The sequence below is a fragment of the Callospermophilus lateralis genome, chromosome 2, assembly GCF_048772815.1.
Source record: "Callospermophilus lateralis isolate mCalLat2 chromosome 2, mCalLat2.hap1, whole genome shotgun sequence".
Taxonomy (NCBI): domain Eukaryota; kingdom Metazoa; phylum Chordata; class Mammalia; order Rodentia; family Sciuridae; genus Callospermophilus; species Callospermophilus lateralis.
In genome coordinates, this window is record NC_135306.1 from 26,908,030 (window position 1) to 26,931,654 (window position 23,625).

The 23,625-nt window shown below is 35.4% G+C and overlaps 1 protein-coding gene across 4 annotated transcripts in view; it reads right to left on the reverse strand.

Moving 5' to 3' along the window:
• The window catches only part of Slc44a1 (solute carrier family 44 member 1), a 185,292-nt gene that overhangs the window by 40,852 nt on the left and 120,815 nt on the right, over window positions 1–23,625 (reverse strand). For 2 of the 4 annotated variants that reach the window (XM_076845733.2, XM_076845731.2), the window contains 4 exons: window positions 22,032–22,169; window positions 13,757–13,993; window positions 11,941–12,021; window positions 1,582–9,381 (listed from right to left, as the gene is read on the reverse strand). In XM_076845733.2, coding sequence (XP_076701848.1) covers window positions 9,358–9,381; window positions 11,941–12,021; window positions 13,757–13,993; window positions 22,032–22,169 — 480 coding nt within the window. In that variant the 3' untranslated portion in view covers window positions 1,582–9,357. Of the gene's footprint in view, window positions 1–1,581; window positions 9,382–11,730; window positions 12,022–13,756; window positions 13,994–22,031; window positions 22,170–23,625 lie in introns of those variants that run through there. The other 2 variants (XM_076845732.2, XM_076845729.1) reach the window with 2 other exon arrangements.

The window sequence follows — 23,625 nt, forward strand, 5'->3', positions numbered from 1 at the left end:
ATTTAACCTTTGGTGAAACTCCTAAGTTATTTTTTTCCCGAATTTGGATAACAAATGAGGCATAATACCAAATTTAAATCACAAAGCATTTCTTAAGTTTCACTACCATTTGCCAAAACTAAAACAAACAAGAAACCCCTGTGAAATGGTACAATTCCATGAGTTAGTTTCACAGAACCTGATCTAAGATAGAAGCCAAAGAGCCTCATAGGACACTGGCTTCTTTCTGAACTGTTCAACATCTATAAAAGCTTTGAGCTGTACAGCTATTTGAAGTAGCTTGAATTTTAATCACTACTTATATATTGAGCTGGGGTACACAAGTACAGTCAAGCACCTCATGAAATTTCAGTCAATAAAAAACCATATAGGGGCTGGGGCTGTAGCTCAGTGGTAGAGCACTTGCCTGGCACACGTGTGGCACTGGGTTCCATCCTCAGCATCACATAAAAATAAAAGGAATTGTGTCCACCTACAACTGAATCAATCAATCAATCTACCTATCTATCTATAATGGACCATATACACAAAAGTGGTCCAATGAGTCTGTATCAGCTAGTGATGCTGAAGCCATTGTAGTTTTGTAAATACACTCTGTGACACTTGCACAATAATGTCATTGTCTAATGATGCATTTCTCCAAATGTGTCCCTTCCTGTCGGCAGGTGCCTGCATTGTATCTCCTGAACCCTCTGAATTTGTCTTTATTTTGGGAAGCCTGAGGTTAACTACAGAGTGTACTTTTCATAGCCATACAGAGAGAAAATGACTTCTGGATAGCTTTTAGGAAAATGTGAGAATTTTCAGACTCTTGAAGATTATATAAGAGAAATTATGCAAACAGAATCAGAACTGTCCCCAAAAGGAAAAACACTCCAGATTGGTTAGTACTATTCAGTATCTCAAACACCTCCCGTGTCTGAGGACTCCTCACAAGTGTTCTCTAACAGCTCCTTTGGCAGGATGGCATCAACACCAGGGCTATCATTATAACATTAGCTAATGAAGGGCATTCTGTAGATTAGCCTCTCAGGGAAAATCCAAACTACACAACAAATTAGAAGAGGTTTATTGGTATTTCAACAGGTCTTCTACTTAGGAAGAACATCCCTTCCTTAGTCTGTAATATCACTTAAAAACTACTTTTAAACTATCATTTTTTAGACTATAATGGGAAACAGCTATGCCTGAATGACAGCACCCCACAGTATATATACCCACTCAGTATAAATCAAGGCTTCAGTTCATGTTTAGGGCACTGCACCAGGCACAATGTTTTCCATGGGGACATCTTTTACTCTGCCTGATAACTGAATTCAGTTGCAACCTTAGCATTCTCATGGCCACTCAAGACCTCAGCTATGAAGCCTGGCTGTGCAGTGAATGAACTCTGCACTTCACAAATTGGTTTTAGTACATCTATATTCCATAGCCCATGGATCCTGGAAGATGCTAGAAAAGAATAGCTGGGAAATTCTTGGATATCCTTGCAGTACACGGACCTAATTTGAAACCATGATCACTTCCTATCAGTTACCACTATGGGCATGGGGAGGTGTTACAACACAGTAGACAGTGACATTCTTTCCTATAAAATTTTATTTATTACATAAAAAATTCTATACATTTGTTAGACTAAAATACAGTTTTCATTATAATTCTGGCAACTGAGTCAGTACACAGAGAAAACTTAGCATTAAATCAGCACTTTTTTTTCTAGTTCATATTTCTGCACAAGAAAAACATTTCAAAGCTCCATTTCATATAAGCTCATCGTACTCTGAAGCCAGATGGAATGTCATCCAATTCAGAGCTCTTAGAAGTTAATTTCCCAGCAAGATTTGATAACTCCAGAAAGTTAATTGCTTAATATACATATTTTTAAGTCCTCTGAGAGCATAATGCTCCATCTGTAGAGTTGCACTGTGTCGACGAAGACAGTCACAAACACCAGGGCTATGACTGTGTGGGGGGCATGTTCAAGCACCTACATGGTTGTTTCCCCACATGCAATGTTTCCCCACTGTAGTGACACTGTAACAAGGAAAAAAAAAACCCACATAATCCTAAAGTAAATGATTCCACACTGTGGACTTTATGGAAGGCTTAGCTGTAGTCCTCCAGTTTGTAATGGACAAAGACAGGACACGACATGAAGATTTATGACATTCTGAAATAGGATGCAGATGGGGGGGCAAATGAACAAAAGGGCATCAGGAATATGTGGCACCACAATGTACTTCTCATACTGGATTACACATCAGGAGAGCTTGATGTGCCATTTTCTGTTTATATTACCCCATATAACGGGCCAGGTTTGACACTGGATGTGGAAAACACAGTGCCTGAGAGAGCAGTAGCAGGTCCCCATTATATTGACTGGTCTTTAAAATTTGGTTGCCTTATTCTAAGAGTTCTGTCCTAAACTTAAGTTTGGAAAGGCTATGCCAAACCAGCATGTGGAAGTTGGGCCTTTGGTCTTTAGAAGAAAGGCTTTTGTCTTTGGTTGTTTTTCCAGAGCCTCTGCCATCCTGTTAGATACTCTGGACACTTTTCTACTTGCTTTCACCTTTGTTAGTAGGAAGGTTTTTTCCTCCTGTAATGAGATCAGCTAATAATCTACTTGAATTTACTTCAATAGGTACAAGATCTATTAGAAGAGTATTAAGTAGTCATGAATATTCTGACAGTAAAAATTGAAACTCCTTTTCGTTATGGAACTCCCAATACTCTCGTAAGGGAAGAAAGAAATTAGGAAACATCAACACAACAGAATCTAGTACTACTAGGACAACCCAGTAGAAAAAAAGGGAACATTCCCTACATGATTTACCTCCAAAACTCAAAACTAGTAAAACCAAGAGGGGTTAAAAAGAAGTTCTGAGCATAGAATACAGGTACCTAGGTAGGGGAAATTTACATAATAGTCCCCGTCTCAAACCACTAGTCTCCAAAGCTATTCTATTATTGTCACATTCTAACACAATTTATGAAAAAGTCCTGACCTGATTATCAGCATAATAAAGAAGTCCCTTACATTTTTTTTTTTTTTTAGTGGCATGCCTTCTATCTGCCCATTTATTCCAAGTCTTTTCAATGTTGATCTTAACTCACATGGAGTGATTTAACACACAGTTCTTGAGCAACAACTGAATCAAACTACATCTCCAACTAGCAGGATGGGGATAAGGCTCATACATAAAGGTCAGAATACTCTCTTTAAAAGTCATACTTGTCTATGACAAAAGGACCTATCAAATTTAGGCTGGACATTGGCCCTTTTCTGTCTCATACAGAAACTTGTACCAGTGGTATCTCTCCATTTGCTGTTGTTGAAGGTTCATTACATCTTTTTTAGAGGTGTAGGGGACAGGAAGCTGAATTTTCTCCTTTTTCTTTAACCAGCCAGTTAGGAAATTTCCTCTGCTTTCTTCCGCCTAAGAATGTAGGGAGTGGTCTGATGTCTAATATGTAAACCATGATCCATTGGAATCAGATCTCAACAGAACTTCAAACTCCCTTAAGGCTTCCTGCCTTCTTCATTCAAGGGCCCTTCCGGAAGAGCTGCCTTGTAGCGGCAGCACACTCTCCTAGTGGTAAGTTGTGGATGTGGAGAATTCCACAAGCTTCCCTGGAGAAGGAAGATGAGTGGACATGGGGAGTGGAGGCCCAGCCCCACTGGTACAGTGGTTCAAGGCTGCTCTAAAGAGGAGAAGACACTCAAAAACCAGTAAACATCTCCTTGATTTAAGTTGGGGTGGAAGAAGTTGGGGAAACACATTTTAAATTTCTACTCCCAGCATCTACTCCAATTTTCCATTCATAATTTTTGGCAAGTATGTACTCCATACACTTGAGTTTGCTAATTTTTCATCATCTTCAACTATTCTGGGTGATACTTAAAGATATATTTTAAGATAGTGATATACTGATGATACTATATCACATAATGTCATATATGAGCTACAATAAAAATAAGCAAGTGTTTAAGTAGATGGATAATTACGAAGATTTTCTATTAATTACTTCCTGGATTTTTTTTTCTATTGTTGTTCATTGAAAATTTGGTATCTTGCAAAAAGACCCCCAGAACACACAGACCCTCACACGTCTAAGGCAAGACATCTTACTATTTGTGAAAATTCAGTGTTGACCATCTTGTTATTCATTCAGATCAGGGTAGTTTCTCTATCCAAATCTGGTATTAAATTATACAAAATCTTAAGTTATAAAAAGATTCCAGACCAGAGATGAAAAGTATCATCTTAAAAGGATCTTTAGTGGATACCTAGCCGCTTCATGAGCATTTAAAATATTTAAAACAGATGTGCTATGTGCATTTAAGAGAAAGACAATCCACAGCTTTCATAAGTTGGAAGGGACAAATGGCCCCTTAAATGTACCTGCTTTTGAATATTAAATATTGAATTCAGGTCTTAGCAAATATAAGTGGAAAAATTCTGAACATTTATAAATTAATATTTATGTGTTCGACTGGCTCTTGATTAGAACATGACTAAAAGCTTCATTATTCTGAGTTCTCTGGTCTGGAGAAAATAATTTAGGTTGTAAAGCATCAAAATTGAAGAATAGCCTAATAGTTGGGTTCCTAACAATTTCATATCTTTTAAGCAAATTTTCTAGTGAATTCCCTTAGAAAATACCAAACTTAAATTCTGTCCATGTAATTTACAAAAGTGGCAATTGTTCACATAAAATTGAAACTGAATCATCATTTGTCTATTTTTATACATATAAAAATCAAGAGGGGGAGGAAGAAAGGGCTCTATAGTATTTTTATAGAAAAGAATGGCTTTATACAGAAATTCACAATGTTAAAAACTTCACATTGAAGTTTTTTATAAGAAAGATATTTTCAAAGATTTAAATCTTGGGTTAAAATTGTCTTCTTGAATTAAAATGTGGAATATAATAATTTGGCTAAAATTTGTGAAATCTGAATGGGAAAAGTGTGCTATTTTAAATTTATTAGTATATAAAATGATTAGTTTCTGTTTTGTTTTTAAAGATTTCTAGCTTTAAACTTCCTCTTGATACACCCAAGGTTTCTGCTTTTTCAAAGTTTAGGCGTGCCACTCAACAAAGATGACTTAATTCCCAAAACAGTCACTGTTTATGAACAATGCCTACTTTTCCAAAGGGCTAACATGCATTTCTTAGTATAGAGCTATATGAATATACATTTAAAGCAAAAGGATTCTGTGCTATGAATATAGCATACACAAATCTCTGCTTTATGCATTTACTTATGAACCCACAATTCTCCAATATATATTCACAGACCACATCTTAACTCTCAGTAAGCATTTCTATCTGTCAGATGAAATATATAAAAAGAATACAAATATTAACCATGTCAGGTGCACTGATAAGCTTCTAGACTCTGAAGATTTTTTTTTTCTTTTCAAAGTAGCCATAAGAAAGCAATAGCAAACTTACTTATTGAGAAGTGAACATTTTTTGAAGGAAACTTCTTAGAGGCTGTGTTAAGGCTATTAGAAACTCCAAATGAAAAGGTTTCTGAACAAAAGCAACATAAAATAAATTGTTCAAGTCACTGTAACTGACAGCTCTGGTTTTGGAACTAATCCCACAATACTACTTTGCATGTTAAGAAACCTCTTGAAGTAGCCTTTAGTAAGTAGTGAGTGAGTCTGCATGGTGGAAATGTTTGAAGGCTCAGGGGTACTATATGGCCTTGCAAATATTTGGTGCACGCAATTCCTGTGGTTGTTTTAGTAAGAGGGAAAGAGAGGTATTATTCTGTGTTAAAGGAGCTCAGGAACAGGATAAAGGGGTTAGCTCCTCATCGCTTCCTACTGGGTTAAATTCTGAAATTGCCTGGGAAGGCAAGAGAGCCCTTGGCAGATACCAAGGTCAATGGTGTTGGAAGAACTTATAATCAGGGGCTTAAAGTCTTTCACTGGAGGAATGGGGGAAGAAGAAAAGAGTAAGAGATCATTTCTGTAAAGAAGAAACATATTTTCAGCATAATTTTTAAATAGACTCAGTAAGTCCCTCCTCCTTAACCATTATGGAAAAAGTTTAGGACCAACACACAGTTAAGCTACTTAAGTTCCAGTGACGTAGGACTTAATTATCCTGTATGACAAGATAAAAACTTTAATCTTAAACATTAACAATTGCACTAAGTGGTTTAGATCAACAATCTACTTTGAATTCTGCTCATTCATGCAAAGATTATACAATCTCAGTGTCCTTGCTAAATTACTATTTTTTTTTTTTATTATTGCACTGGTAAAGCCTCCAATTGAAGATGGGTCTCTTGGACTTACACTGAAATTGAACCTTTTACCTTCCGTATTATATATATTATAGCATAGTTTGTTTTTGAGGAAGGAATCTAGAAGGTCTAAACTATATGCCAGAGTATTAACTATCTGATGGCAGAAACCACTGTGACACTCTGGACAGTACTACCATTTACAATAGGGGATCCTAACTACAGCTCTAGAAATAGGACTCCTATAGACAGTTTTGTAGAACCATCACAGAAAAGGACATGAACCACAACATAGAATCAATGGTTTATAAAATTTTTCAGGTATCCACATTTGACAGATAATTTTTGATCTTCATCTATTCTTCTCACTTGGGCAGAAGATGGAGGCAGTGAGGAAATAGCAATAAGGCAGCCCACAGCTAGCTGAAGAATGATTTGCAATGAATGAAGGAGGCAGCAGAAATATCAGAACATAACTGCAAAACATTTGAATATTGCTGAAAAGCCTCTAGGAGGCTTTATCAAATTAATCAAGGAGTGAAGCACATGTGAGAGTGAGAGATATATCAAATATCTCTCTATGTGTGCCTGTGTAATATATATGCACATTTGCATATATTTATATGGCACACAAATTTACTTAGGGAAAACAGCCTAGAATTTAATTTGGAACTCAAAGGACATGGTTACACATAGATCATAATTTCTAAACACAATGTTAGTAATAACAAAATTTATTTGTAAAACAGGACCTGTTATATAAAATGGCACACAATCAAGTTATACAAAAATACAAAATTTCTTTCTGATTACAGTTCTAGTTGCAAATGATAATTAGAAAGCATTCCTGGTGGCTTCCAAATAGCTGAGATTGCGAGCACATGAAACAGGGGCAGCAAAAGTCCATGATGCAGGGATGTCCAAGTGAGTAGAACCTAGTTTCCAAGTTCAAGACTTCTGTCAGGTCACTTTGGAGGAAGACCTCTGAAAATAGCTAGCTCCCGAAATGTCTTCTGTTTTGATACCCATCTTCCAGACTTTTGCCAACTCTAAATTTATTTCCCAATATTTCTGAATGTCCAAAATCTGTGTGGCTATGGAACAGACGGTATTCTGAATTTTCTTACATGATTTGCTCTCTCACCTATTTGGACAGTTGTTAGTTACATAATTATATTTATTCCATTTCAAATGATATAAAAGAGTACAGTGACACTGTTTGGCGACACTAGATGTTAAATGTTAACTTCTGGAGAATTACTTTTTCAAAATAGCTACGCTCATAATGTTGGTTACCCAGATCTTGCTAAGTCATGAACTCTTAATTGTGTGTATAAGTTGTTTTTTTAAAATCCAGATTCTTATTGCAAATATTCTGAAAAATCAGAAATATTACATGAGCTTTGAAAAGAAACCAAGGCATTTAGCAAATTTTAGCCTAGCTAGATAAAGAACACGGATACTTAAAAAAAAATACAATTTACCTTTTGCAGCAATTTAAAGGTCCAACCCTTTGAAAGGAAGCACATTAGCAAACAGCTGTTTATTAAGCCCTAGTGACATTAATTGTATGCATTTCCATAATACCAGTCTACTTCGCTGTCTAATTCTGATAGGAGGCAATGCTTTCTTTCAAAAGATTCTCCTTCCATGGAATGATAAAATGCTGAGGCTTTTTTTTTTTGTTGTTTTTTTTTTTGTTTTTTTGTACAGAGCCTGTATTTAGTGCAATAAGTTTAAAAAATTTGCTCTGAAATATTTACTTTACATTAACAAAAATAGCCTTTTTTAAAAAAATTGTAACAAAAAGGAGTTATCGCATAAACAGATCATGAATTATTCTTAGCAAATTACACTTTTTTTTTTCTTAAAGCATTCACCATTACAATAAGCAAAACAATGGAATATTAGCCATTCATATCTGGTAAGCTTCAGGAATTAAAAAAAAAAAACCCCAAAACCCCAAGCCCACTCCCAAACATAAAGAACATTCACACTTGAGGATCAAAATATTAACCAATTCTTTAGTTAAACATTGTAGAACTCTGGATACGCAATGGATTGCCAAGAAGAGGAGCACCTGCCAGTGTTTTTTCAGATTTTATAGCAAGCATTTGAATAAAATGGCCGTTTAACCCTAAGCCACTGTTTCCTCTGAAGCAGAAGCCCAAGCACTGGAATTTTCAATGCTTTATGTTCCGGGTTTCTATCCCTTTTTTATTCCTCCCAGCATTCGTTAATCTACAAATCAATACATAGAAAATTAAAGGCTAAACTTGCTGGGTGCCCCAGCTTCCTTTCAAATCAGGCACACAAATGTGTGGAAGATGTTACTAAAATGTGGAAAAAAAAAAAAAAAAAGACAAAATGTAAGAAAAGAGTTTGCATAAGAAAGATTATCTACCCTTTTCTTTTTTCCTACTTTCTTTTATAGAAGCATTAGGGTAAACTACAAATACCTGAGGAGTTGGTTACTTTTTAATGTTGGCTGACAAATGTATGAGCTATTATGAAAATTCCCATAATGGGTCCACCTGTTATGTTTCTAAAAGTAAAATGACATGGCTTCTTTGATTGGGGAAAACTGATTGCAGAAATTGCTTATTTATCTGAAAGCACATGAGTCCTAGGCACTAGGACTCATGCCTCAGTAAAATAAGATCTTTATTTTATACACACATCAGGGAAATTACCCCTGAATAAACTTTAGACAAGAATTTGGTACAATAATTTTATCTAATTTAAGTGACTAAAGTTAAAATCTCCTCTAAGTTATTAAAAATGTTAATCAGATATGAATCTAACATTTCCATTAAGACAATTACAATTGAAAACATTAAATGACGGAAGTTGCCTTGTAAAAGCCACCCGTATGAAAGGAGTACATGTTTGACAAAAATAAGCATAAAAAAGGTATTAAATCCCTGTTCCTTTTCTCTGATTTTGGCTGATTATGTGTGTGTGTGTATATACATATACATATATATACACACATACATATACATATATACACACACCCACACACACAAATACATAGTTATGTGTATATATTGTTTTGGAATGTCAATGGGTTCCATAACCGTCGGCTAGGTTCAAGCAGAACTTGCTCCCGAAGCCTAGAAAACAAAGTCATACAGAGTATAATCTTAGACAATTACCATTAAAAGGAGATCATGAATGATGTTACAGATACACATGGTTACAGACAGTAAAAGAGCAAAATGGATCGAGACTCCTTCTCCCTGCCCCTGTATTCTTGGGGCTGAAATTCCTATGAATGTTGAAGGTCACATTTCCTTTACGATCATCTCAGAGATATGCACAGCATCCTTTTCTGGCCTATGTCCCTATAGAGCCCAGGTCTTCTCCTCCTTTTTCCCTGTAAGTTCTAACCTAAACAATAGCAGACGGCGAGATTTTCCTAAACCTCTTCATCACGTTTGGTAAATTTTTCTAAAATCATTTTTAAGGAACTGTAGGAAGACCTGATAGATCTTTAACCTTTCTGAACTTGTGAGGCTCTTTTAAGAAAAATTCCAAGAATACTGGCAGTTCTCCTAGTTAGTTCAATGATCCCCTGTCAAAAGGAAAAATTTAAACCTCACTTTCCTGAACATTATCTTATAGGCTAAAAATAAACCCTAAGTTAAAATACCCCATATTCAAGAAGAAGGCAGACAGCAGAAGTGTTTCTAGACATATTACAAAATAGACATGATACTCTTCCACAGAACTTATCATCTAAGAGAATAATGTGAGCAAATACAAATAAGCAAATCTACAGTCTACTAAGCCCCAAACTTTGGGGGCAGTTTCTTTGATAATTCTTTATGACACAGGGGATAGTGATGGTAGGGGTCAATCCTAATCATGCATACTGAGTGTGAGAGAGAAGAAAGATATGGTACTAATGCTTAAAAAATAAAGCTACTCTGGTCAGGTGTGGTGGTGCAAACCTATAATACTAGTAGCTCAGGAAGCTGGGGCAGCAGAATTGAAAGTTCAAAAAGCAACTTAGTGAGACTCGAACTTAAAATCAAATATTAAAAAAAGTGCTAGGAATGTGGCTCAGTGGTTAAGTGCCTCTGGGTTCAAACCCCAGGGCCCAAAACAAACAAACAAACAAACAAAGCTACTCTGTGAGCAACATTTCACATTTCTCTCTTCTGGAATTTTAAAACTACTTAAAACATCATTCTTAGGTACCAAAATAATGCAATGTCTGAAGCATCAAAAGAACAATGCACAGAAAAGATGTATCTGGGGACACAGTGGAGGAAGGTTTTTGCCATTCCTTGGTAGGCAATGAACTGATGAACAACATAAAATGAAAACAAAAACTGAAAGAAGATTCAAATGCATTGTTGGGTTAAAAGACACTGGTTTAAAACTGAAAATACTCTTAGAAAAAAAACTCTTCCTAAAATTTTTGGTTTCTGGCAGAATGCCACATAACTTGGGCCATTCTCTTAGGATTATTGCCTATAAATTAGGGGTAAAAAAAAAAAAAGGGATATTTGCATTTTAGTCGACCACAATTCATCTATCATTTACTAAAGAGTAATATGGAAATATATACCAGGATGTGGCCAAATTAGTTAAATCTCAGCTTCTAAATATTTCTCCCTTTCTTTAAATGCTTATTATTGGAGAATGCTTTAATCAAAGTCTCAATCACTGGAAAGACAGAAGAGGAGGGAAAAGCAAATTGATATTTTAAGATTTTATGTATGTCTTTTTAAGTTTTAGGCTTGAAATCTTTATTTCCTGAGCAATGAGGACAACCCGGAAACAGGGAGAAGGAAGCTTTCCTGAGTCCTCCCTTCCACCACAGGGTGGGCAGCATCTTTGCTGTTGTCCTGATTAGCAGGACAACATACCTGCTGGAGACATCTGTGGTTAGGCCACAATGAGGATGTCTATAGCAAAAGCAACTCAGGATTTGCATGTTGATTAACTTTAATTTGTTTTTTTTTCAAATTAGAGTCGAGTGGGAATATGTATAAAATTGCCACAGAAATTCAATCTTTTCACAAGTAAGCTGGGAGAAGACCAGATAGTCTTACTTAGAGGGAATGTGGGTGTTGATGGAAACAGCCTTGTTTGCTACCAAAAAAGAAAGAAAGAAAGAACAAAAGGAAGAAAAATAGCTTAAGAAACAAAGAAGGTACAATCCAGGCAACAGAAGAAAAAAATCAGCAAAGGGCAAAAGACCACAATGTAAACAGAACATTATTTATAAAAAGGAGGAATATGAACTTTTAGCAAGTTGAAAGGAATTGGTACTACCACTTTTCAAAATGATAAAAATCAAACAGTCAGTTCAAATGAACACCCAAATGTTCAGATGGATGAAAACTTAACATTGACAGTTAAAAAAAAAAAAAATAGAGAAACAGCAGTTGCATCTTAGGGACAAAACTGTCCCCCCTAGCCCCATGACACTGGAGAAGATGCTGTTCCTTTCAGCTTACTTTTACAGAAGGTGGTCTCAGCTGTGACAAGAACTCTGCCATCCAAGTGATGGGTAAGCACACAAACAGAAAAAGCAGCACATCCTGTGTGATACAGATAACAAAAGCTTCTCCTGAAGAAGTGCAGTCAGTGAAGACAGAGATAGAGAAGAAGTGAAAGTGAAATTCTCGGAGGGCGGCCGCCTCCTCATCTCCACCTACCATCGGCTTTAGCTCTCTGGCATCAGCGACGCCTCCCTTACCAGCTTCCTTCATTGCCTTCCTACTGTTTTCCACAAACTCCTGCAAAATATGGACCACATGGCATAAATGTTCAGATCGTTTCAGATTTTGGTCAGTAGATGAATTCTAAAGAACATTTGCATATTTGACTCAATCAGTATAGCAGTAGATAACATATAGTATTATACATGACAGCTGCTAAATTTGTAGGGATGGATTGTAATCTGCTGTTGTAAAAATCTTCTTTCCATCCATGTACTGTGGCAATCTCATCAAGGGTCCAGGAGTTAGCATTAGTTCTACTCTGAGGAAAGAAAAAACACCTAACATTTTTAAGAGACTATTTTTCTATACTTAGAATATTGCGCTATTTTTCCATATTAAGGTTAAATGAAAAAAGAACAATTTATTTCATAAGTCTCCACTTTTAAAAGACCCAAGGAGGTAAAAGCAATAATACTGCTAAGCATAATCTACATTTTTTTAAACACCTAAACTATAAATATGCCACTTAAAAAATGTCTACCTGGTTTTGACATCACTTCCTAAAGCAAGAGTCTAGAACTTGTGGTCAGAAGTAGTTAAAATAGAAGTATGCCCCAAAGGAAACATTTCTATTCTGTCAAAGTTTATGGAACACTTCTTCATCCTTATCATTATCATTCATACAGAGAAAACTGAACAGAAAAAAACCTATTTTTTACTCTGCTTTTGATCAGTAGCTTAAAAAAAATTTTTTTCTAAATGCTTTAATCACAAGAGAGATGCAGTGCTCCTAAATCACATCCATTATGAAAACAACCAGTTAGAATTAATTTAGGCATTAGGAAAATGTCCAAAATTTAGTTGATGATTTTCTCAGTAAAAGTGATAATTAGTAGCAAATAGGTCAGCTAAAGCATTTGGATTTTTGCTATTGAAACAAATCTAGTTCATTTATTAATATATTTATTTTCAATTTAACTGGGCAAATCATGCTCTTGGAAAATAAGTTATTATTTCAGTATTTTCTTTTTAATATTACCTATTTTGGAGAAAGGAATATTTCACATCATTATTAAAAATACCATTAATCTTGTATAATTTAATACTGAAGAAAATAGTACTTAAACCATTTTAACATGGTATTAATTCAGAATTTAGTTTAGGGGATCTACAGAGGTTACCTAACTGTAAAAAACATCTGAATAAAGTATCTGTGTAAAGTTTCAGATGTAGACTAATATGAAAATACAAAACAACATATTGGTCACAAGTCAGTTGTCTGTATTCATTAAGAAATGCCCTCAGTTTGGACTAGTATTTTTAGGGCAATGACTTTTAACTAGGGTTGACAGGAATAGCATTTGGAAAGGTGGTGGCTGGTGAAGGACAGGTACTAGCAAATAAGACATTTTTGTCCTTAAGCCCCATTTCAGGAAAAGGTACTTAGAACAGCAGTGGCCCAGTGTTCTAATTCAAGGGCTACAAGGCAAATTTAAAAGTCCATTCAAATCTGTCTAACTTCAGAGAGTAGCATCAGAGTCTAGGACAGTGTGTATTTAGGACCACTAATGAGTATGGCTCCAGCTGGGTGGATCTGAAATGATCTTTGTGCCAGGAAGGCCTTCTTCCCTGATTTCTCCATGCATAGTCTCATTCATGAGTGAGTGCTACAGATTTAATTCTGAATTATTCTGTTGCATATAGTGGGAATTAAATATGGAGAATGATTTGCAAAATATTTTTATTAGTATTTTTGTCCCTCCAGCAGCAGAGGGCATTTGAAGTAGCAGAGGGCATTTGAAGTACTTACCATCAGCACTTTATCCATATAGAATTCTCTGCCAGGACTCCCATCATTGTATTTTGTATCAATGGCAAAACACAAGAATAATACATCCACTACCATTTCGTAAATGGACAGGAAGCAATGAGCGACTAGGAAAGCAAAGAGGCAGACGATGATCAGAGGCAGCACCCATACTGTGTAATCCTGCTGGTAGTTGAGCAGCATAATCCCAGCCAAACCTGTGCTGCAGACTATCAGCACCTGAAGCAGAGAGAGCAAAGAGCACACTTAATATCCTACTGTAGAAAACCACCATTTCTTCATCACTTGCAAACTTAAAATTCTCTTTACTATTATAAAGGATGGTTGCAAAGGGTCATGCCATCTCAAATTAAGAAGCACAGCTGGATATGGTGGTGCACGCCTGTAATCCCAGCCACTTGGGAGGCTGAGGCAGGAGTATCCCAAGTTTGAAGTCAGCTTCAGCAATTTAGTGAGAACCCATCTCAAAAAATAAAAAGAGCTGGCAATGTAACTCATTGATAGAGCACACTGGGAGCAAACTTCAGGTAAAAAAGTGTAATTTGAGGTTGGGGTTGTGGCTCAATGGTAGAGCGCTCGTCTAATATGTGCAGGGCACTGGGTTCGATCCTTAGCACCACACAAAAATAAAATAAAACTTTTTTTAAAAAAAGTTTTAAAAAATAATTCATAATACTCATATACACAGTTGTACATTTATTTATATATACATCATAGAATACAAATTTAAAAATCATACTTTAAATGATTTTGGTTTACGGTAAAGAAAACACAATTTTCCAAATATTGTGCTAGTCCTTCTTTAGAATCTGTGGCAATTTTTAAGCTAAATATATGCATATTTAAAAAAAATTATACATACTCTTAGCGCTCATCAAAAAACTACTGACATTGGTATTGGTATGTATTTTTCCTTGGTATTCTTACATATATGAAATCCTATTATAAAAACAAATCAAAATGCTCTTCATTAATATCTATAGCATCATTATAAGTGCTTCATAAATACTCCACTACATAATTTCACCTTATGGGTGATTTAAAATTTATTTACTCATTCTCCTTCCTGTTTGAGATTTATATTGTTTTAAGATATAAATGATGCTGTAACAAACATCTCTATTCTTAGAAAATTTCCTCTGTTTTGTATTTTACTTTATGTAGACATGTGGCAAATTTTTAAAACTTTCTATGAAGTTTAGATTTGAATTATGAAGAAAAGGTTGCCAAAAACACCCATGCTAGAAAAATAAGAGAAATAACTAATGTGTTTATTGTCAGAAAACTCTATTATGATATTTCATCATTTCATACATCACATTTTCAGTGTTTTATGGTTATTTAAATACATTTTAGTTAAGCTTTCCAATAACTTAATAATAGTTTATGGTACACAACAATACCATAATGGTAGATTGTGAAACATGCTCAGAGATTCTAGCCAATGTGTGCAACGTCACAGAGCAAAGAACAGATTCCATTCAATAAAGGACTTAAAATGCCAACCACTGCTCTTTCCAGATAAAAACTTAGCAAATACTTGGATACTAGTAATGGATTGTATTGAATCCTAGATACACACTTCTTAGCCCTTTAATTACCCTAGCATCACACACTAAATAAAGGAAATGAAGGAGTACTCTAGACTCACAGCCACTTTTCCTTACCTAGTGCTTAGGACAGGCAAACTCCTACATATTCCCTCTGTTTATCAACATAAAAGCACCTCTCACTCACTGTTATCTCAACCATGAGTTATAATGCATTAGAAAATACATTGGTTCAACTATAAATCAATCCCTCTCAGATACTTTTATGGGGCAAATCTGGGTTTGCCCAAGTTTTAGAAGACCCCTCCCACCATTTTTATGGCAATATACCTATGAATCGCCTCTTACAGTGGCTTATTTTCTGGGGTGGTTTTCACAGATGGTTAATTACATTCATTTTCGTTCCCTCTTGTGGTTTCAATTTTAGAATGAGTTATATCTTATACTGTCTTCAAGTTTTATATATCTACCCTATTAGAGGGCTGGGGTTCTTTATGCCCTTATGATGCTCCTAAAAGTCAAACCACATTGGAAATGCTAAAGTCAACTATAGGAAGAAGGTGTGGCTCAAACAAAGTAGATGAGACAAAAATTGAGATTGAAGCCTGGATATTATGTCATGTGAGAAACAACTTCAAGAACCAGTGATGGTTAGGTAAAAAAGTCAAAGAAATGTATGTCATGCATTTATTGAAGCAGGATATAATAATGGTTCTCAAACTATAGAGAAGCTAGGAATGCAGATTTCTGGACTCTGAACCCAAGAGTCTGATTCATTGAATGTGAAATAAAGCCCAGCAAAATGCATTTTAAAAATATCTCAGGCACTGATAAGGTACACAGCACATATCTCAAGAAATGCTGGTCTAGATCTGTGATCTCCATGATAGGGGTACATGTGCTCTAACGTGTATTCAACAGAATCATCTGGAACTTCTATTTCTATTTCTTATACATTTAAAATTTCCTTTTTTAGTATGCTTTATAATGCACCAATTAGTAGGAGCTGTATACATGTCACCAATAAATAAAGGTAAATGTGTTGGGGAATTGTGCTCAAAATTCGTTACCTAATAGGGCATGTGATTTTAAAAGTTGAGGTACTCCTGTTATAGAGGACAAGTTATTGGGGATACAGCAGAAAAGATTCAAACACAGGGTAGGGTCTAAGAATCAGGAAGGAGAGAGGATGTTAGTTTTAGAGTTTTACAGATGTAGGTTTGAATTATTTGAGTTATTACTTTAACTCTGTGACTTTAAGCAAGTTCATTTAACCTTTCTGATCCTATTTTTCCATCTTCAAAAGAGACAACAATACATATCCCATGATTACAACAGCATTTAACTCAATGCCTGGCAATATTTGTCCCTCTATCCCTTTCTTTTTTTTGCCACCATAAGTCCTATATTTATGATATTCTTTCATCTTGGAACCTGTATTTTGAAACATTTTGTTTATAATAAACTAGCACCTATAAGTAAAAATTCACATTCTCTCTCTCTTTTTTTGGTATCGGGGATTGAACCCAGGGGTGTTTAACTACTGAGCCACTTCCCCAGCCCCTTTTTAAAATATTTTATTTAGATACAGGATCTTGCCGAGTTGGTAAGTGCCTCACTAAGTTGCTGAGGCTGACTTTGAACTCTCAATCCTTCTGCCTTAGCCTCCTAAGCCGCTGTGATTACAGATGTGTGCCACCGTGTCCGGCCACATTCTCATTTTTATTAATCCAAGTCAAGTAACTTGTAAATTAGAAGGTATAATTAATGTGAGGAAAGATTTACCAGATAGAGGTAAAATACTTTTACACAGAAGAAATTGACATTTTGTCTTTTTGGAGGGATAGCTTTACTGGAGGCAAATATCAATATATTTTTGGATTTAGAAATATTTAAGAGCTTATAAATTTCTCTGCTTATGCAAACCTAGAGGACCTATGGTTTCTTCTAAATCTAGTTCACTCTTCTATAAAAATCATTGGTGCTCCACAGAAATGGAACCTATGACATTACTTTTTTGTTCTGTTTTGGATTTTAAAGTTTTTAAAATTGGATTTTAAGTTTTAAGGTAATGGTGAATCCAACTGCCATTATAAGAAGTAACAGAGTGATTCCATGTATGACTCACCCAGTTCCCTTCAATATCACCACCAATACTGAGGCTGACACAGTCAAGATACAGATTGAATACCCACAGCATCACAGGGATCCTGCTCTCTGCCCTTTTACAGCTATCCCCATTGTGGACGACCACAGATCCATTCTCACAATGTTGTCATTTCAATATGTTATACAAATGGAATCATACAGTATTAATCTTTGGGAATTGGATTTTTTTTTTTCACTTAGCCTAATTCTCTCAAGATTCATTCAAGTTGCTGCAAGTATCAATAGTGAGGCTCCTGGCATTTATCTTTTATAATGTTTACTATGGCTTCCTGCTCAGAAAACACTTCTGCACACTAGCAGCCATTCAACTGTAATAAAAGAAACTCTTTTCAAAAGATTTACTGGATTCTATAATCAGAAGTATATTCCTAAAAAAGGGAAAACTAAATAATCTTATCTTAGTATGTTAGAAACCAGAAGGTATTTTTTTCCTTTTAGTTTTCTTCTTTTTGGATTTTTTTAATAAAAATTAATCTTTAATGGTTTTTAAAGTCCTTTTCAATGATGTTATTAATATCATGTTAAAAAATATATCTTTCTGGAAAGCAATTTAGCAATGCATGCCAAGAACTCTAATTAATTCCAACTGTAGGATTTTAGGATTCAAAGAAGCCAGAATTGATGTGGGCAATGATGTTTCACTGCAGTGTATGTTAGTAAAATATTAGGAACATTTTAGCTGCAAAACAAACCAGAGGATAGATTAAATAAATGAAACAATAGCTGTACAACTATGGTTAGAAAAATTTCAGTATAACAGAAAATGTTCAAATACAATACTAAGTGAAAGCAAGAATATAAAATTTCCTTTTCCACAAGTTTTAAATCAAATTTAGTGACTAATATATAATTGGTACCCGGAATAGCCCATAGCATTTACTAGTAAACACTTAATATTGTTGAATGAATAAAAGGATATTAAAAATCTATAGGAAAAATGCTGACCAACAAGTCATAGACTATTGAAAAACTCAAAGGCAATTTTAAAATATTATATTTTATCGTCTATATTTTTTCATTATAAAAAGAATGCATACTCAATGTGGTAAAATAAGGGAAGGGGCTTGAGTTATCCTTATTTCCAAAGGTAGTTGTTGTTAACGTTAGTGATATTAATTTTCATTATTTTTCTTATGCATATTTTAATTTTAATTAATTAACTATTTTTTTTTGGGGGGGGAGGTTTTTGCTAGGGATCAAATCCAGGGCCTCATGCATGCTAGGTATGAACTATATCTCCAGTCCTTATACACATTTTCTTTTTTTTTTTTTTAATTTTATTGGTTGTTCAAAACATTACAAAGCTCTTGACATATCATATTTCATACATTTGACTCAAGTGGGTTATGAACTCCCATTTTTACCCCATATACAGATTGCAGAATCACATTGGTTACACATCCACGTTTTTACATATTGCCATACTAGTGTCTGATGTGTTCTGCTGCCTTTCCTATCCTCTACATCCCCCCTTCCCTCCCCTCCCCTCTTCTCTCTCTACCCCATCTACTGTAATTCATTTCTCTCCCTTGATTTTTTTTCCCTTTCCCCTCACATCCTCTTATATGTAATTTTGTATAACAATGAGGGTCTTCTTCCATTTCCATGCAATTTCCCTTCTCTCTCCCTTTCCCTCCCACCTCTCATCCCTGTTTAATGTCAATCTTTTTCTCATGCTCTTCCTCCCTGCTCTGTTTTTAGTTGCTCTCCTTATATCAAAGAAGACATTTGGCATTTGTTTTTTAGGGATTGGCTAGCTTCACTAAGCATAATCTGCTCTAATGCCATCCATTTCCCTGCAAATTCCATGATTTTGTCTTTTTTTAGTGCTGAGTAATACTCCATTGTGTATAAATGCCACATTTTTTTTAATCCATTCATCTATTGAAGGGCATCTAAATTGGTTCCACAGTCTAGCTATTGTGAATTGTGCTGCTATGAACATTGCAGTATCCCTATAGTATGCTCTTTTAAGGTCTTAAGGGAATAGTCTGAGAAGGGCAATAGCTGGGTCAAATGGTGGTTCCATTCCCAGCTTTCCCAGGAATCTCCATACTGCTTTCCAAATTGGCCGCACCAATTTGCAGTCCCACCAGCAATGTACAAGTGTACTCTTTTCCCCACATCCTCGCCAGCACTTGTTGTTGTTTGACTTCATAATGGCTGCCAATCTTACTGGAGTGAGATGGTATTTTAGGGTGGTTTTGATTTGCTAGAGATGGTGAGCATTTTTTTCATACACATTTTCTTTTTAAAAGACTTTTAGGTTTTATTTTTTTAAGTTGTTGGTGGATCTTTATTTTTATTTATTTATATGCAGTGCTGAGAATCAAACCCAGTGCCTCATACATGCTATGTGAGTGCTCTACCAGTGAGCCACAACTCTAGCCCCTTGTACACATTTTTAAATAGTACTGTGATAGTCTTACTATAATTTTACTCAGTTTTTTCACTTATTATATTATAGGCACTTCTTCTTCATACTATAAACTCATAATGAAACATGGCTTAATAGGTGAATAACAGCCATCAGACTATTATACCTAACCAATTCCCTACTATTAGGCTTCAGATTATTTACAATTGGTCACTCTTATACTATTATATATAACACCTTTTTTACCCTTTTTTAAATATTTAGAATTACTTTCTGGGGTAGTTTACCACTGTCAAAATTATTGACTAAAAAGAAGAAAGAAAAAGAAAAGTGTGTGTGTCGGGGGAAGGTTTGAGGGCAAATTTAATGTCTGCTGAGGCAATTATAGCACACAGTGATTAATCTCGGAAGTCAGACAGACCTGAGTGGACTCTGGTTCTGCCATGTCCCAGTTCTCTAAATCTGGCCAATTTAATTCTGTCTCTGAACTTTGGTTTCCTCTGCTATAAAATGAAGCCCGTCTCACAGGGAGGGCCAGTGCTGCGTTCATTAAAGCTCCTCGCTCAGTGCCTAGTGGCTGGAAGAGCCTCGATCAGAACTTATGAAAATCACCACCATCACTGGTATCGCCACTTACTAGAATATTCTCCCTTTCCTTCTTAATGGTTTTTCTCTTAAAAAAAAAATGCCACGTATATACATGTTTTTTATTCTATTTTGCTTCATCTCCTTCTTAGCTCTAGAGACAGATTATAAATATGTTTAAAAATAAAGAATCTGAAGCCTTTCTGAATTAAACAGAAAGCACATAAACAATAACAGTAACAGTGTCAGATGTTCCCAATTCTTAACTCAGATTAATTCATTCTATCTTTACTGTAAAAATTTTCTTCCATGTAAAAACATAATAAGAACAAATTGGCTATTATAAATTTAATCACAAATTTTCAAAAATAATTATCTGTCATTTCTTCTTCTTTTCAGAGGAAAGTTGCCTGCAATCCTACTCACTTCAAACTACACAGTGCTTTGGTTTTCCATACCAAAGATTTTTTTTATTTAAAAAAAAAATTTAAAAATGCAGTAGCTGGAATGACCTCAGTGTTCATTAGTAAGAGATGGTTTAAAAAGAGCATTTGATGGAATATGGACCATAATGATAATGAGGAACTAGGAAGATTATCAACGCAAGCTAGAAAATGTATATGATACACTGTGTAGTAAAAAGGGTAGGACAGACAGATATGTAATGTTATGATTTTTGTACTGTAGGATAAAAGCCCATGAAGTAACACTGGAGGTGATATACAGAAATGGTAAGAGCCAGCAGATTATGGTGGAGATGTTGCAAGTCTTATTCTTTCCTCATTTTTTTTCAAAAACTTTCTATTTTTTGGTTGGAAATAATAGGTACAATGAAATTGAATTATAATGAATGCTATTTATTATTTTGCAGATTTTAATAGTATGGAATAAATTGTCTCTTCTTAGACACTTATAAGGAAAGTAGAAGCCTTCTTCCCTAACAGTTCTATTTTAAAAGGGTTTATATACAGTAACAACAGCAATAGCTAACAGTCATGGAAAACTGCTAACATTCACTAAAAATGTACAATGTGTCAAGCAGTGTCCTAGACACTCTACGTGTATGAACCAGTCTAATCTTCACAATTCTAGGAGTTGGGCTCTATTATCATCCTAATTTTACAAATGGGCAAACTGAGGCACAGAGAGGTTATGTAACTGCCTCAAGTCAAACAGCTAGTAAGTGACAGAGTGAAGATTGAAAGCCTGGAAGTTGGGCTCCAGATGGAGTGCTACCCTTAATCATAACATAGACTGTTTCTGAATTCTATATTGTTTAAAATATGTAAGGTGACACACAAAATATGTAAGGCAAGATACTTAGCCTCACTGTGTCTCTATCCCCCCAACAAGAGTAATAGTACTTAGAATATAAATTTGTTGTGAGGATTAAATAAACATAATACATGTAAAGGACATAGGAAAGTATCTGATGCATACTAAAGACTTTGTAAGTGCATGCTTTGGTTTAAGTACTTTTAGTTGGGCTAGTTTTTTTGTGGGGGAGGTAGGGAGTTTTTAAACTAAGAGGCACATTTTTGTAAAAAGTTTACTCAGACAATACACTTGGTCTTACCTTGCCTAGGAATAGCATGAAGTCTCCCACTGTGTTGATGGCAGCCACTCGCAAAGCGTTCTCCACCAGAATGACAAAGGCGTCCTTTGCTGAGGTGCAGAAGTTGGTGCTGTTGATAGCTGTGGCTGTATAAGCATTCTGAACAAAAGAAAACACAGTATTTCAACAATAAACTGACTTTTTAAAGACATAAACCTTGCATAGTTAAAACACAGCTTTTAAGAGTACTTTGGAGTCAAATCCATGAGGTACAAATTGAGACTGAGCACAAAGAAATATGAAACACTGGGGAAAAACACCTGATGTGACAAAAAGAGCTTTCCAGTTAGCTTAGTTTCGGCCCTTTAAAAAGTTATTTATTAAAACATACACAAACCTTTCTAACATCCAGTAACCTCTTCCCCATCTTAGTAAATCAAACATAATTTAATCTTTCCTAGATGTCTCAGGTTCATGATTATGAATATCAGTGACACACTTAAACCATTTCAGTGATGCTTGAAAAATGTCAGTGGTACCTTTCCTATCCTCTGCTAGGAAAGGTAGCAGAATACAACAGTTACTAATAGGGCATTATGTAAAAATGTGGATGTGTAACCGATGTGATTCTGCCATCTGTATTTGGGGTAAAAATGGGAGTTCATAACCCACTTGAATCTAATGTATGAAATATGATATGTCAAGAACTTTGTAATGTTTTGAACAACCAATAAAAAAAAAATAAAAAAATAAAAATGGCAGTGGTAAGTACGAGCATCAGATCAGGGTGTGGTTTTATCCAGAATACCCATTGCCTTCTCCTTGGTGGCTTTCCTCTATGCTCTTGCTTCTCATGGCCCTACCGTAGACAGCTATTTCATGCCTGACACTTTATACTCCTCCCCATCCTGGGAACAGGACCCCAGACCTCATTTGAGAAAATAGCCCTTCCTGATGAGTCTAAGTGGGGTTGAGTCCCTCTCCAGCTCAGAGCATGGGTGGTCACTGATATGAGCCAATCAGTGTGCTCTGCCCACCTGGCCAAACGTCAGGCTGTCATTACATAAGTAGTCAGAGTCAATGAGGTAAAAAAGATGGTACCTGAGACTTCTGGGAAAAAGAGGGTTCCTTTCACCTCCACAGGCATGGGTCTGAAAGGGATGGAGTATAATGGGCATAGTTGTTTTGCTAACTAACAGGAAAAGCTACTGGAGGTCACAGTGTGAAACTGAGGCTGAAGTCAAGAGCAGAGAATCTGGGTACTTGAATCTGGTGAGAGTATTTGCATCCCCCAGAAAGCTGGGAAACTAGCAAGCTTTCTGGACTTTTTGAGTATAGAAGCTAATATATTGCTGCTGCTGAAAAATAATAATAATAATAATAATAATATCATTCCCTTGTTTAGGCTAGATTGAGATGGGCATTCTGTCTTGTAGAATATCAAGTCCCAATTGATAAACTTTCATTAATTAAACTTTCATTAATTACCTTGTCTATTTGAACCACTGGTTACAGACTCTTATTTTTATTGCAAGACATTTTATTTTCTGAAAGTAGAATTGTATTGCTAATTTCTGGAAAATGTAAAGAAGTATCACTACCTCAAATCCATCTG